Below are 13,075 nucleotides of genomic sequence, written 5' to 3' on the forward strand. Positions count from 1 at the left end.
TTCTTAAGTGATAGTTATGTGAGGGAACCAAAAGGCACTCTGAATATTTTCGTGCTGAATTTTTTTAAACAAATATGATATTTCTATTTAAAGGTAGTAATGTTGGCGCATGCTCAGTAGAGGAGCTATGTAAACTCTATGACCGTGGACCTCTGGCACACATGCAGTCAACTGCAGCTCTTTGAGCAAAACAAAGAGTGACCTGCCCTCCTAACCTCTCACCTCTGACCCTATGCCATACAGCCAAAGCCCCTCTGCTCCTCAACCCCTCACACCACCGATCCCCCATCCTCTCCAGCTGTCACAAACAGAAACCCAGCACCACACGCTGTATTTTTATTTACACAGATCCTCATGCCTTGAATTTTTTCTCATTCTTTAATGGAAATGCAGTATTGGTCCCTAATACTTTTCCATTCTCTTCCTTTGTTCTTCATTTGTAGGCATGAGCCATGAGCCAAAGTCACCATCATTAGGAATGATCTCCACGGCGACCCGTACCACGGCGACGGTCAGCCCTCTTACCCCGTCACCTCTCAATGGCTCTATCGTAGCCAATGGAAGCCCAGCTGCCCAGTCAACTCATTCGGGATTTGCTGCAGCCCTCCGTAAACTGGCAAAACAGGCAGAAGAACCGCGAGGTAAAGCCAGCCGGCCCATATGACAGGGATGTTACACGGAACTGAAATTTGAATTCTCATCTAAAATCTGATCTGTAGTGCCGTAGGAAGAGTTCCTTTCATATAAAGAAAGAATTATTTTTATTTTTATTGACAGAGATCTTAATAGTTTTGTATGCATTATCTGAGTAGTGTAAATTTACAGACCAATATATAGTGTTTATTTAAATGTGAGCATTTCCTGTTGTGTTTTTCACTTGAAAAATGATGTTTAACTGTTTGAGCTGGAGTAGCCCCGATATGGTCATATCAGACAAACGGTGCTTTTAAAGGACATGAAGCTAAAGGAGCTTTTCTCAGACAGAAGGTGAACTGAGGGGCAGAAGCAAGAGCCAGTGTGAATAAACTACAGGTCATTTTGAACAATGATTCATGCAAATCAACTCTAGTATTCCAGGAAAATACATAATAGGTCCCCATACAACGTTAAGGTTAGAGTTTCTAATTTGGGTATTAAGGTCAGACTGTAAAGTGGTTAGCTGAAAATATTTTGATAATACCAAACCCTGTTCCAGGTGTGTCTTATATCTTAATCTTGCTTCACATAGCCATACTTGGTGTTTTGCACTTCCTGTAAGCTGTCTGTGGGTCCACATATATATACATATAGATATTTAAGTATATATATATGTGTGTGTGTGTGTGTGTGTGTGTGTGTTTATAGAAGTGCTCATATTTGTGCATGCATGTATACTCCAAGACCAGCATAGCTGTGTTCAACTGTTATTAGCAATGTAGGGATATCCACATAGGGTTAAATTAGTTGGTGTCCCCACAGAGGCTGGTATGAAGGGAGCCACTCTAGCTGACCCACTTAATGTGCTGTATGTGAATCCATGTACACTTGGGCCTGCTTGTCACTGTGTGTGTCTCGACTCTCCAACTCACTGTCATACATACTTCCTTGTCAGTGGTTACATACATGAAACTTCACTAGAATTGCTCTGTTGGAGCTGTATGAATGTGAAATAACCACTAAGTGGTTTAGTTGCTTGTTAATAACTGTAAACCAACCAGAATTCACTCTTCAGATGTTTCATTTTAAATGTTTTTGTGGATTTTTGCTTGTAGATTTCTGGCTTTGTTTTGTTTTTGTTTTTTCATTTTATGCAAAACTAGTCTCTCCACCACGTAGACCCATGCAAATATGTCTTAAATATGTGTACCCGAGTGTCACCGGTGCATACGTAAACATACAAATAAGGTTATAAACTATATTCTACACAAGAGAACCTCAATAGGACGACATTATTTGTGAGTGTGTGTGTGTGTGTTTGTATATGTGGCTCTGTGCCTTGGCTCCAGAGAGGCTCAGCTACCCCAGCTGTCCACCCTTGCTCTGGCTCCTAAATCAGATGGTCCCCTCCTTTCTGGCTGTCCCTGGACACCTTGCTCCCCAGCCCACTACAGTATGGGACCCAGAGCCCTGCAGACGATTTATTACACCCATAGAGAGCACTCAGACCCAACCTCTCCTCACCTCCCCCTCAGTACTTCTTTCCCATCAACTCTCTTCACTCCCTCCACCCTGCATGCCAGCCCCTTTACTTTGTCACAGTTTTCTCTCTCGCTCTGTCAAACACTGCCTTTTCATTTTTATTGTGGACTCCTTTTTATAAATGCAGCTTTTCCCTTATCTTTGTTACATGGCCCCCTTTTCTTAGTTGGTAGAGTACACAGGGAAAGCAAAATACAAGTTCTTGTGTGTTTCTATTTTTTGTTGTGTTAAAAGGTGAAAAAAGTGTGTCTATTTCAATCTGTAATTCACAATCTGCCAAGACAGAGAGCTTCTGTCTATGTCATACAAATACTTGATCCTGTCTGATAAAAACTTCACCACCTTTTTATTAAAAGAACAAAAAAGAAATCCCCTTTATTATTTTGAGTCCTGCTGACTGTTTCCTCGTTGAAGTAGGATGTGACGTGTCAGTGAGTCAGCCATCAGGCATAAGGGCTGACTGCCTGTGTTAGGAGCACCATCTCCAGGGTGGGCAGAGAGACACGAGTCCCCCTGAAGCTCAAGCCCCTTCTCTGTCTGCAGAGCCTGTATTTATACAGAGCACACACCCAGTCACCCCACACATACAAACAGTTGCCTTTTCAACTGTGTAAGCCTCGTGATTTCTTTGCATGCTGCAGCCTGCTGTCCTCTCATTACCTTTTGACTCAGCCTCTCTTTCTCACTCACCCTCTGTTGATGCTGTGAGGTAAATAGTGCAGTATATACAAGGTGCCATGACTCAGTGTCCTCGGGTCTGAAGGAATTAGTTAGATTTGAGTACAAGTATCACTGCCACCGGCTGCTGAACTGATTTAAGACCCTGAGCACGACTGCTGTTTATATACAAACCCACACACCCATTCACGCGCACACACAGACACATACATTGTCACTTGTCTGTGGCGAGTATAATGAATAGCTCTGTGTACTGAGTGCTGCGTTGAAGAGGGGAGGTGATGGATAATGAGTATCGGAGCAGCATAAAGGACACACTCTCATCCAGTGCACACTTGCTTGAAAACACACACATATGCTCACAAATGCACACAGACACAGTTAACACACTGCCTCAAAGAGGCAGACCTGCTGATATCTGATTAATTAGGCAGCCCTGGGTTTAATCTTCTCTGTTGTTTCTTCTTACTCACTCATAGACACATAAACACCACAAGAGTTTCATGGCTGTGTCCATACCAACCGTAGTGCACTGCCTGGAGAGAACATGAAGAGAGGGAAAATAAAGGTATACAAGATAGTTGGAATGAGCTGGCTGGATAAAAGAGGGATAGGAAGTAATTAGTAGATTTGTGAAGAACCTGGGGTGTCGGTCATATTGTGTGTATCTGTATGTGTGTGTGCGTGTGTGTGTGTGCGTGTGTGGCCCGAGGCTTCCCTTGTTTCTGGGAGCCCAGAGCATGCTGGGACAGCGGGGCAGTGTGTCTATGACCTCTCCATCTGGAGCCTGCCTGGAGCTCACTCAGCCTCGCTGTGCTCAGTGTGTGTGTGTGTGTGTGTGTGTGTGTGTATGTGTGTTTCTCAAAGGCAAAACACTGCAGGCCGTGACTGTCCCTGAAACACTTACAAACAAGCTTATTTGCGTCCCCCTTCTTCCTAACTCTATCTATACACAGCAGCCTTACACCTCTCCTGATTTTGGAGCGGCATTTAAACGTAATGTACCGTTTGCACCGTCAGCCGAAGGGACAGAGGATAGCTCCTCTTATTTCCATCCGCCATCTTGTACCGTCTTCCTTTCTCTCCCTGGCACAGCAATACACACTGTGTGCCTCTCCCCTCCCCCAACACAGCGATGCAGATTACAGGCTTTGTGTTGTGTTGTCAGTGCATGGCCAAGACTGTAGTAGCAGGTGTGTGCAATGTTTTTGTGTATGCGTGTGTTTGTGTGTGAGAGTGCACGTGTTGAGGCTTGCGCTAGTGCATGCTGGTGAGGCGGCATATGGATGCAGGGTTGGCTGGGCACTGCTATGCACACCAGGTGTGAAATGGACTGTTTAATTAAGTGCTGATGTTGTTGTAATGCATGCTGGGAGGAAGGAGGGTGGAGGACGAGGTGTGGGTGGGTGGAAGGGAGCAGATTCTGTTTGGCTGTCTTGAGAGGGGTGTTGCTGGTGATGGTGGCGGCAGAGGGTTGGTAGGTGCCTTTTGACAACACTGAAAGATTTTTGTGTTGTGTTGAATACTGAGGAGTTGTGTCAACTTTTTCACTGGGTCATTGGTCTGCCCAGGAACACCTCTGACTACGACTTCGTTTGTTCATTGCTTCTGTTGGGTGCATCGTGTGTGTGTGTGCATGGTAGTGCAGCTCAGCTTGAGCGGTCAAGTGTGGAGGCAGTCTGGGAGAGTGGGACTGTTAATAGAAGAGGCGATAGAGAAAGGAGCCTCACATTAATCACAGGCAGCTTGGGACTAAGACAGCTTTCTCTCCCTTTCTGTCTTTTCCTTGCTCTTTCTTTCTCTACCGTCTCCTACGGCTTCTCTTTTTCTTTTTCTGCAACCCCCTCCATTCAACCCCGTCATCACACCACACACACCACGATACACTGAGCAAGTGACAATCAGTACTGCTAATGAAGTGAAGGTTGAGAGCTGATGAGCCTGTTTTAGACCCTGGGGAAAACAGCTTGTGCTTTATTCCTCCTACTCCTCCTGCCTCTTCTCACTCCCTACAGGGTCACCATGTATGGCCATCTTCTCTCGGTATAGGTAGAATGGCAACCAGGTTAGTGCCAGTCACACACCTCATATATATGATTTTTTTCCCCCTCCTATCATATGGCCATAGTAATGTGGGGAAAAAGGTGTGGGGAAACCCCCCCCCCCAACATTGATATGGACATTGAAGGAAGGAGGTTAAAAATGGTACACATTTAAACATGCAGCCCCTCTCGTAGACATCCCCAGTTGCTATTGCTTGCTGCAAGTACTGTGTGTTTATAAAAATTGTGCATCGAGCCTGACAGATTTACGTCTGCTTGGCAAGCACTGTGTTTGACGAACAGAAGGAAAACGAAGGAGGGTGTACGAAAAGTTGGTAGGTGGGTGGTGGTTGCATGGGGTGTTGTTAGAGAGAAGGAGGGGGGAACGATAGAGGAATAATAGCTGTTTGTGGTCTTTGTGTACGAGTGTGCGTATGCATCGCGGAAGGACGCTTAGAAGAGCACATCAATTCTGCAAGCTGTAAGAAGAGAATGAAGCCGTTTGGTAGAAGGCACTTGTCTCTTTTATTTCCTCCTCACCCTCACGCGCTTCTCTTCCTGCTCTCTTATTTAGTCTGCCCTCCTCTTCTCTGGTCTGCTCTGCCTCTACATGGAAAAGGAGGAGGAAGAGGAGATGGGGGGGGGGGTGAGCGAAATAGATGGAGTATAGGTCTGTTGCTTAGCACCCCCAACTTCCCCCTTCCGTGCGTGTGCACGCACACACACACACACACACACACACATTCACCTCTTCCATTCCTCCAGCCTTATTTGTTCCCCATCCTTGTGTATGCATGTTGTGAGCGTGTGATGAGTGAATAGGCTGTGACACTAGAGCTGTATTAAGTGTACCTCCGTTCCCCTGGCTGAGTGGGCTGCTATTGATTGGCCTTGTCTTGCAGGGTAGAGTAATGGCTCTCCGAGGTGAGGGGGGAGGATTAGGCCACTAATTGCCATTGTGCAGACAAGATATGACTGCCCCCCCCCCAGCAGCCGCCCCACCACCACCCACACACCCATCTGCACCCCTTATCTCTCTGCTTTCCTTTCTGCTACTATTTCTCGCCTCACCTCACGCTCCTTTTGCACACTCACTTTATTTTCTCTCCCCCCAAATGCTCCCCATCTTCTATCGTTTTTCACTTTCGTGTCTCACTTCATGTATCGTCAACCATCTTCTGGTCTCACATACCTTGTTTTTTGTTTTTTAACTCCCCCCAAAAAACCCCAACACTGCCAGCCTTACCACCACTTCCCCTCACACACAGATTTGATTTATCAGATTCTCTGATTTTTCTCTAGACATCACCTCGCTGCATTTATCGATTCTTTCCATTATTGAGTATTAGTCAGAGTTAAGTACTTAAAATCAGTCAGTGTCCTGACCACACCTACCGTAAGCTGACGCTGTCTGTTAGGTTTTGTTGCCATGGAAACCAACGCAGGGAAGAAATGGCCGCTGAGTAAAGATGTGCTTTTTTTTTTTTTTTTTGGTTACAGGAAGCAGCGCTGAAACTGGCCTGAGGTTTCAGCTGCTTTTTATTTTAAATGTCTGCACGTAAACAGTCTAATGCACAAAAACACTCACGCATGAGCGCTCATCGTTGCAGTCTTTTTTTTCTTTTTCTTTTTTCTTTTTTATACCACCAAAGTGTGTGTCCCATAGAGAGGTTTTGACCCACTTTGACTCCGTAATGCAGAGACATACAGCAATACTGTCCTGTCAAAGAGAAAGAGGATGTTGGTAGAAAAGGGGAAGAAATTAAGATTAAATGGGCAAAACATCAGTATCATTTAAAACAAAAAAAGAAAAGAAAAGGAAGCCCCAACAAAGGCTGTAGCCTGCTGGTGAGGAGGTAGAGTTGGAGGGATATAGAAAAATGTGACCGTATCATAGGAAAGATTTGCAACTTGAGGGAGAAAAAGCAAAATGTGTAGAAAGCAAGGCATGTGACCAGACCGTGACCCTGCGCTACAGGGTTTCCCTGGAGGGCTTTGTTAATGTGGCACAGCTACAGTGGAGCAGAGAAGCTCATTGGGCCAGCTTTTCACCACCTGCTGTGCGTGCGCGTGTGTGTGTGTGTGTGTGTGTGTGTGTGTGTGTGTGTGTGTGTGTGTGTGTGTGTGTGTGTTTATATGTATATGTGTGGCGGGGGGGGATTTCAGTCTTTGGCTACAAGCGCCACATACATACAGTATGGCTGTTGAAGCTGTATTCTTGTAGTGTGTGTGAATATGTGTTCTGCATGTGAAGGCTGTGTGACTCTCACAAGGCTGCTCATCCTGATCACTGTCACTTCATAATAGGGGCCTTGGGCTATCCATCTGGCCCTCGGTGTGTATATGTGTGTGTTTACGTGTGCGTGTGTGTGTGTTTGTTATCCATTGTTTTTGTAACGTTCCAAACCCTTTTTTCATTCCCTTGTGAAAGAGCTACAGAATCATGTTAATTTTACCTTTTACCAGGAGAGGAAAACTGGACTGTCATCTTATTTCTTACAGACTTTGACTGATCCTACTTTTTTTTTTTTTTTTTTTTTTTTTGTTTCTCCAGCTGCATCCTCCATCAGCAGTGAGTCACCACCAGTGTCTTCACCAGCCACCAATCACAGCTCTCCAGTCAGTACACCCAAGAGGGGTCCTCTTGGTCCTGGTCCTGTCCTGGTACCCCCAGCAGGCCACACTGTGCCAAACACTCCACCTGTAGTCACCATTGCTCCAACAAAGACCAGCAACGGCCTATGGAGAAGCGAGGGGCGCCAGGTAAATATTTCTTCAGCGTGGCCGTTTGTATTTTGTATATGTACATGGGTAACATAGATAGCCTGTCTATAAACGTCTCATCACCCACTACCAACTAATGGATTTGTGCGTTAAACATTGCCAGCTGCCACTGGGACATCGAGGTGACAGCCTCAATGGCCGATAACATCTGTGCCCCTTCGCCCCCTCTCCAACTTGGCCCTTAGACCAGCCCAACCACAGTCCCAGGCTTGGGCCTCCCGTAACCATTCAACCTCTCCACTGGCCTCACCCCTTTCACCTAAGCAGTCAAGTGCGTCGTCTCCCTTGTCAACCTGGCACCCACTCATAGTGGGGAAGAGAGAAAGAGGGAGAGCTGCTTGCTTTGATAAGGAGTGGATTATGGATTATGGCCTTACTTTAAGCCGCCTTATCTCAGCTTAGGGCTAATAGTTCAGGCCAAGTGCACGGTTATGAACAGCACTCGGCAACATGCGGAAACTCTCTGAGCGGCTGACGGTTCCCTGGAGACAAACAGAAGGGGGATAGTGAAGAGGGAATAAGGAGGTCAGCCAGGCAGCAGTGTGTGGTAGCATTCAGACCATTGTCCTCTCTTTTGCAAACCCCTCCTGACCCTCCCCCCTCTCTAGCTATAGTTTTTATGAAATGAACCTTTTGCAGTACAGGGTCAGTTAGAGCTGCAAGGGACAGACACACAGGAAGCCCTTGTAGAGATGCCACCATTTTTGTAATTTTTTTAGCACAGAAATTTCAAATAGGACGGACGAAAAAGAAAACAGGCAAGAATGCCCTGTTGCTCACAATTTAAGGGCAGTAATGTGAACAAGAGGTAGGGGTGACTGGCTATGGGCTCAAGGGACAGCAACAGGGTGAAACGACACCCCGTCATTGTTAGGGTGCCGCTTCACCCAGCACGCATAACTCACACAGAGCCAGAGAATCCTTAAGGATACACACACACATCATCAAAATCTTCCTATAAAACAAAGATGACTTTAATGGAACTTTCTGTTACTGAATCACACAAACAGTTACAAACAGAAGGAGCAGTCAAGTTCCGAGAACCCATGCAGCATGTCCGGGAAAACTTGTCTGTTGCTGTGTGTACAAATTAATGTGTTCTGCTTTCACTGCTTTAAAAGAGCGTTTTAGTGTCTCTCAGGCTGAGAGATGAGTCTGTCTTTCAGAGGGGGGTAACAGGCAAGGCAGTGAGGAAGGGAGGGCTTGGTGCGTTGGCATTTTGCTTTAATGACTGCAGGAGTCTGCTCCCGCTGCTGCCTGTAATTGCTTTATAATTGGCAATTTGGATTCATGGCTCCATCTGAGAGGCGTAAACGAGCACTCTACAATGCGCGGGGTCTCCCACCCTCACTGAGGGTTACAGGGGCCTGGCTCACAGAGGAAGATGGCTGTTAATGGATGTGTCTTTGAGTTTGAGTGCTTGTATTTGTGCACAGTAGTGTGTGTATATGACAGGCTACTGGAGAATAGTGCAGGAATAGAAGGCCATGTATTTTAGCAGGTGAAAGGTCAAAATGGGATGGCTGCTTGAATGTGTAGGTGCCTGAGTTGACTATAAGGTGCCTTTCTCATAGGATGGAAGGTTTTTCTCTTTGTTGTTCATGTTTGTTTTTTTTCATGGCCCTGATATATGTAGAAGCTACATGTTTTTAGGTAGGCATGCATCCGTACATTAATTCATACATGTGTACATGTATATACAGTCAAATGGATATCAAGCTCAAAATGTGTGTACATGCTTTGATCATTTTAAATGTAAGTGGCTGAAATGGACGTTTCAAGAAAAACATATTTGTTTCAGCCATTCTTCAAAGATCCCACATCGCTCTCGAATCTTTGCGCATAGTTTTAGTAATTTTTTGGCATGCTAACTTAACCTGGCAGAGTTTACCCTTTGCCTACTAATCTCACAACATCATACATTATACCAATCCTGGTATATTAGTATTAGTTATGTTAGCATTCGTAATGCATTCTTGTTGTTGTTGTGTTTCCTTCTGATGGTAGTAGTGCAATGCATACTATCAGACACTGGTAAAATAAAGGAGAATTTACATTTTAATACAAAAACACTAGTGTACACTATTATTATTATCATTATTTAAAATCTATTTAATGACTATCTGAAAATGTGAAATTCACGAGCATCTCTTGTTGGCATAACTGGTTGCCCTTCAGTGACAGTGAAAATGGTGAAAGGAAGAAGCTGAAACCAGTCCAGCACCAGCATTTGTTGTTTTATAGGCTTCTTTGTCTGATCGTCTTATGAGACGATTTCTGTGAAATTCGTTGGAAAGGACCACTTAATTCAATTTCTGTGTTAATCTATGTCTGGGACTTGCACCAATTGACAGTTATTAAGTCATAGCCATGGTTTTAAAACCGTGATTGCCACATGACACACAAGTTGTGTGTAATGCAGAATATCAACTACTGATCACCAGAAAAATACCAGATAGTCGTTGGTCAGGTCTTGAAAATAAATTAGAATTCATTCTGTGTGTGTGTGTGTGTGTGTGTGTGTGTGTGTGTGTGTGTGTGTGTGTGTGTTCTTTTTCTTTTATTATTGTATGCCATCAAAAAAGGTACTGGTTGTGTACTGGGGACACGCAGTGAAGGAAAGGTGCAGCAACTGTCTGATTCAGACGGTTGCTGACTCTCCACACCATGTAACGAGCATGCGTAAATAAATGCCCAGTATATTCATGCAGTCACTCAAAGTGATTGGGCTGTTTTATCCTATTCCGATCGCTTGTCATCAATCAATCAAGTGATAGAAATCAATTAACTGTCAGTGTAAGACCCATGGTTTTCTTTCACAATTATTGCTCACTGATAGTTCAAGCTCATGATAATGAAGAGCGGATGGGTTGAGGAAATACACACACATTGCACCTTAAAGTTAATGTGGGTTCAGGAGAGAAAGAGTTACAAGGGCTTTCGGGACAGCCCCAAATCAGCAGTGTTGGTCAGCAAGGCTGTGCGAAAAGGAATGAGGTGGAGCAAAGAGCAAACAGAAACGGCATTTTCTTTCAAAGTCACTATCTGATCGAGTTTTAACATACGTGAAGTGCTTTTTCAGGTGACTGCTGGGAGCAGCGGGGAACAACCAGCTCTCCCTGTGTTCATAAGGCTTGAAAAGAATGGCGATGGCAGTGGAGGGGATTATAGAGATGGGTGCTTTGAGAGAATCAAGTGCCACACTGTTTAGCGAAGCGCAACAAATAACAAGGAGTAAACAGTAAGATTTTGTGGGGAGTGGGGGTGGGGGTTAAGAAACAGGGTTATGTGGGGAGTCTAAACATTAGAGGCATTTAATACTGGATGTTAGCGCATCAGTGTCAGTCTGGGTCAGTGGTTGTGGAACAGGATGTGGAGGTAATGGCTCACTAAATGGGATTTGTTTTATCAGAGGCAGTGGTGAGAGAGAGAGTCATACTGCTGTAAGGTCTCTCTCTAATCCCAGGGAGCCCAGAGGTTAATTTAGTGGGGCAGGAACTGCCTTCCCCTCTTGTTCACCTTCTTTATGGCTTAATCTCTTTCTTTGCTTTCTCCCCTCTTTTTCTTCTTTCTAGTTGTTCCCTTGCCAACTTCTAGTACCATCTTGCGAAACAAGAGATAAATGTTCCACCAGTCCTACGAAAACCCGCCTTACCTGTATATTCATATATAAACATCTTTCTTGTTCAACTTACAAGGGTTGTAGCGTTTTTCACTTCTCCAATTGCATTTGTAGTCAGAGGGAAACTGTAGCTTCTGAAAATGCACTCCCACTCCCACAGCAGGATGTCTTTGTAGCTCTGAAACGGTGTATGTGCCTGCTGAGTGTCTGTGTGTGTTTGTTGTGGGATTGGATAAGTGAGACCAGGCTTGCTGCCAGAGGGAGGGAGGGAGGTGAACGAGAAGGAAGAAAGAGAAACAGAGGCAGAGGGATGTTGCTTTTTGGACTTTGTTGTCTTCCCTGTAGATGTTGCTCTGCACGCACGCTGATGCGCATACACGCACTTTGCTAAGATCAAAGTTAAGATCTCTAGAAGCACGGCTGTTGTCTACCATTACCACATCCTCATCGATCATAAGGATGACATCTCTTGTTTACAATTAGAGACAAAAACAGTGAGGCTTTTTTGTTACCCCTGTCCGCCTGCTTCATCCATTTTACCAAATATCCTCCTTGGAGATTTGTTGAGCTGTCTATTTTTACAGGGAGGTGGTATGTGTGAGAAAATGTACAAAAGTGCCTGAGGTAGGAAGCAAGAGTGAGGAGGCTGCTTCACCACAAGCAGGCCTATTATTTCCCTGTTCTGTCTTCTCGTAAGATGGGCTCCATGAGCAGTGACAACCGTAACGGTCACAGGTCCTCACAAACAATGACTAAGATTCTCTCTGTATCTCTCTGCAGGCTGACGCAGGGCCTCATGGGGCCAGCAGGGAACGTCTGGGCGCAGAAGGAGCCCTCTCCCAGGAAAAGGGTGGCCCCTCAGTCCCTGCACACCTCCTGGGAAACCCCTATGCCTTTGGTCTCACTCCGGGAGCTGTCATGCAGGAGTCACGGTTTCAACCTCTTAAGTGAGTCGATCCCTGCTTTAATATTTTCTATGGATTTGCAAAGTGTACATGTTCATTCAAGGCTGTATTAAAAATACAGCAGCAACACACATGCCTTGTTGACATGGGTGCTGGGAAGCAATTTGAATTTGTATAGTTTCTTGGTAAAAATATAATGAATTTCCACAACACCGAACACATACAAATTGAAATGACAATATTTTTTTTTCTTGTTTTGTGCTTGTACTCCCTGTGTTACCTTCAGCCTGCCCAGACAGTTGCCTAACGCAGTGCCACCTGGTCCTGTACCAGAGGAGTATCTCCGGGGTTTTCGGCCTTATGCTACAGCCGAGGATGCCCTCCGGATGCCCTCTTTGCCCTTGGGCCTAGACCCTGCCACTGCAGCTGCCTACTACTCCCACAGCTACCTGCCCCACCCTTCAACCTTCACTTCATACAGGTAGGCCTCTGCATTTGTTGACTTGGCATCCATTTCCTCTGAGAGTGAACTGTGCAAAACCAGCACATACAACTGAAGCAGATATTTGTTCTGCTCGTTCTGCTCAGCAGTAAATGCAATGGTGTATAAATGACCAGATTTCAAGCTCTCAGAGTTAAAATGATGTTTTTTTTTGTTAGTTTTTTTTATGTGTGTATTTATTTAACTAGAAGTAAGATTTTTATGAAGCGTGAAGAAGTTAAAGGGAGATGCAAAAAAGACAGGGCAACACAAATTAAAATGAAGTTCCAGATAAAAGACTAGCACAACAGAAGGAAGGAAGTCTGCAAACAGAAGCGAGATAAGATTGTCTGTTAAAAAGTACATTCTACTACTGAGCACTGGG

At 44.9% G+C, this 13,075-nt stretch overlaps 1 protein-coding gene across 5 annotated transcripts in view; it reads left to right on the plus strand.

Moving 5' to 3' along the window:
* The window catches only part of gse1 (Gse1 coiled-coil protein), a 165,584-nt gene that overhangs the window by 141,417 nt on the left and 11,092 nt on the right, over window positions 1-13,075 (plus strand). For all 5 annotated transcript variants that reach the window (XM_040011515.1, XM_040011519.1, XM_040011516.1 and 2 more), the window contains 4 exons: window positions 444-641; window positions 7,453-7,661; window positions 12,085-12,251; window positions 12,496-12,690. In XM_040011515.1, the coding sequence (XP_039867449.1) occupies window positions 444-641; window positions 7,453-7,661; window positions 12,085-12,251; window positions 12,496-12,690 (769 nt within the window). The remainder of the gene's footprint in view (window positions 1-443; window positions 642-7,452; window positions 7,662-12,084; window positions 12,252-12,495; window positions 12,691-13,075) is intronic.

The sequence above is a fragment of the Simochromis diagramma genome, unplaced genomic scaffold, assembly GCF_900408965.1.
Source record: "Simochromis diagramma unplaced genomic scaffold, fSimDia1.1 OVJJ01000603.1, whole genome shotgun sequence".
In the NCBI taxonomy this organism is placed as follows: Eukaryota; Metazoa; Chordata; class Actinopteri; order Cichliformes; family Cichlidae; genus Simochromis; species Simochromis diagramma.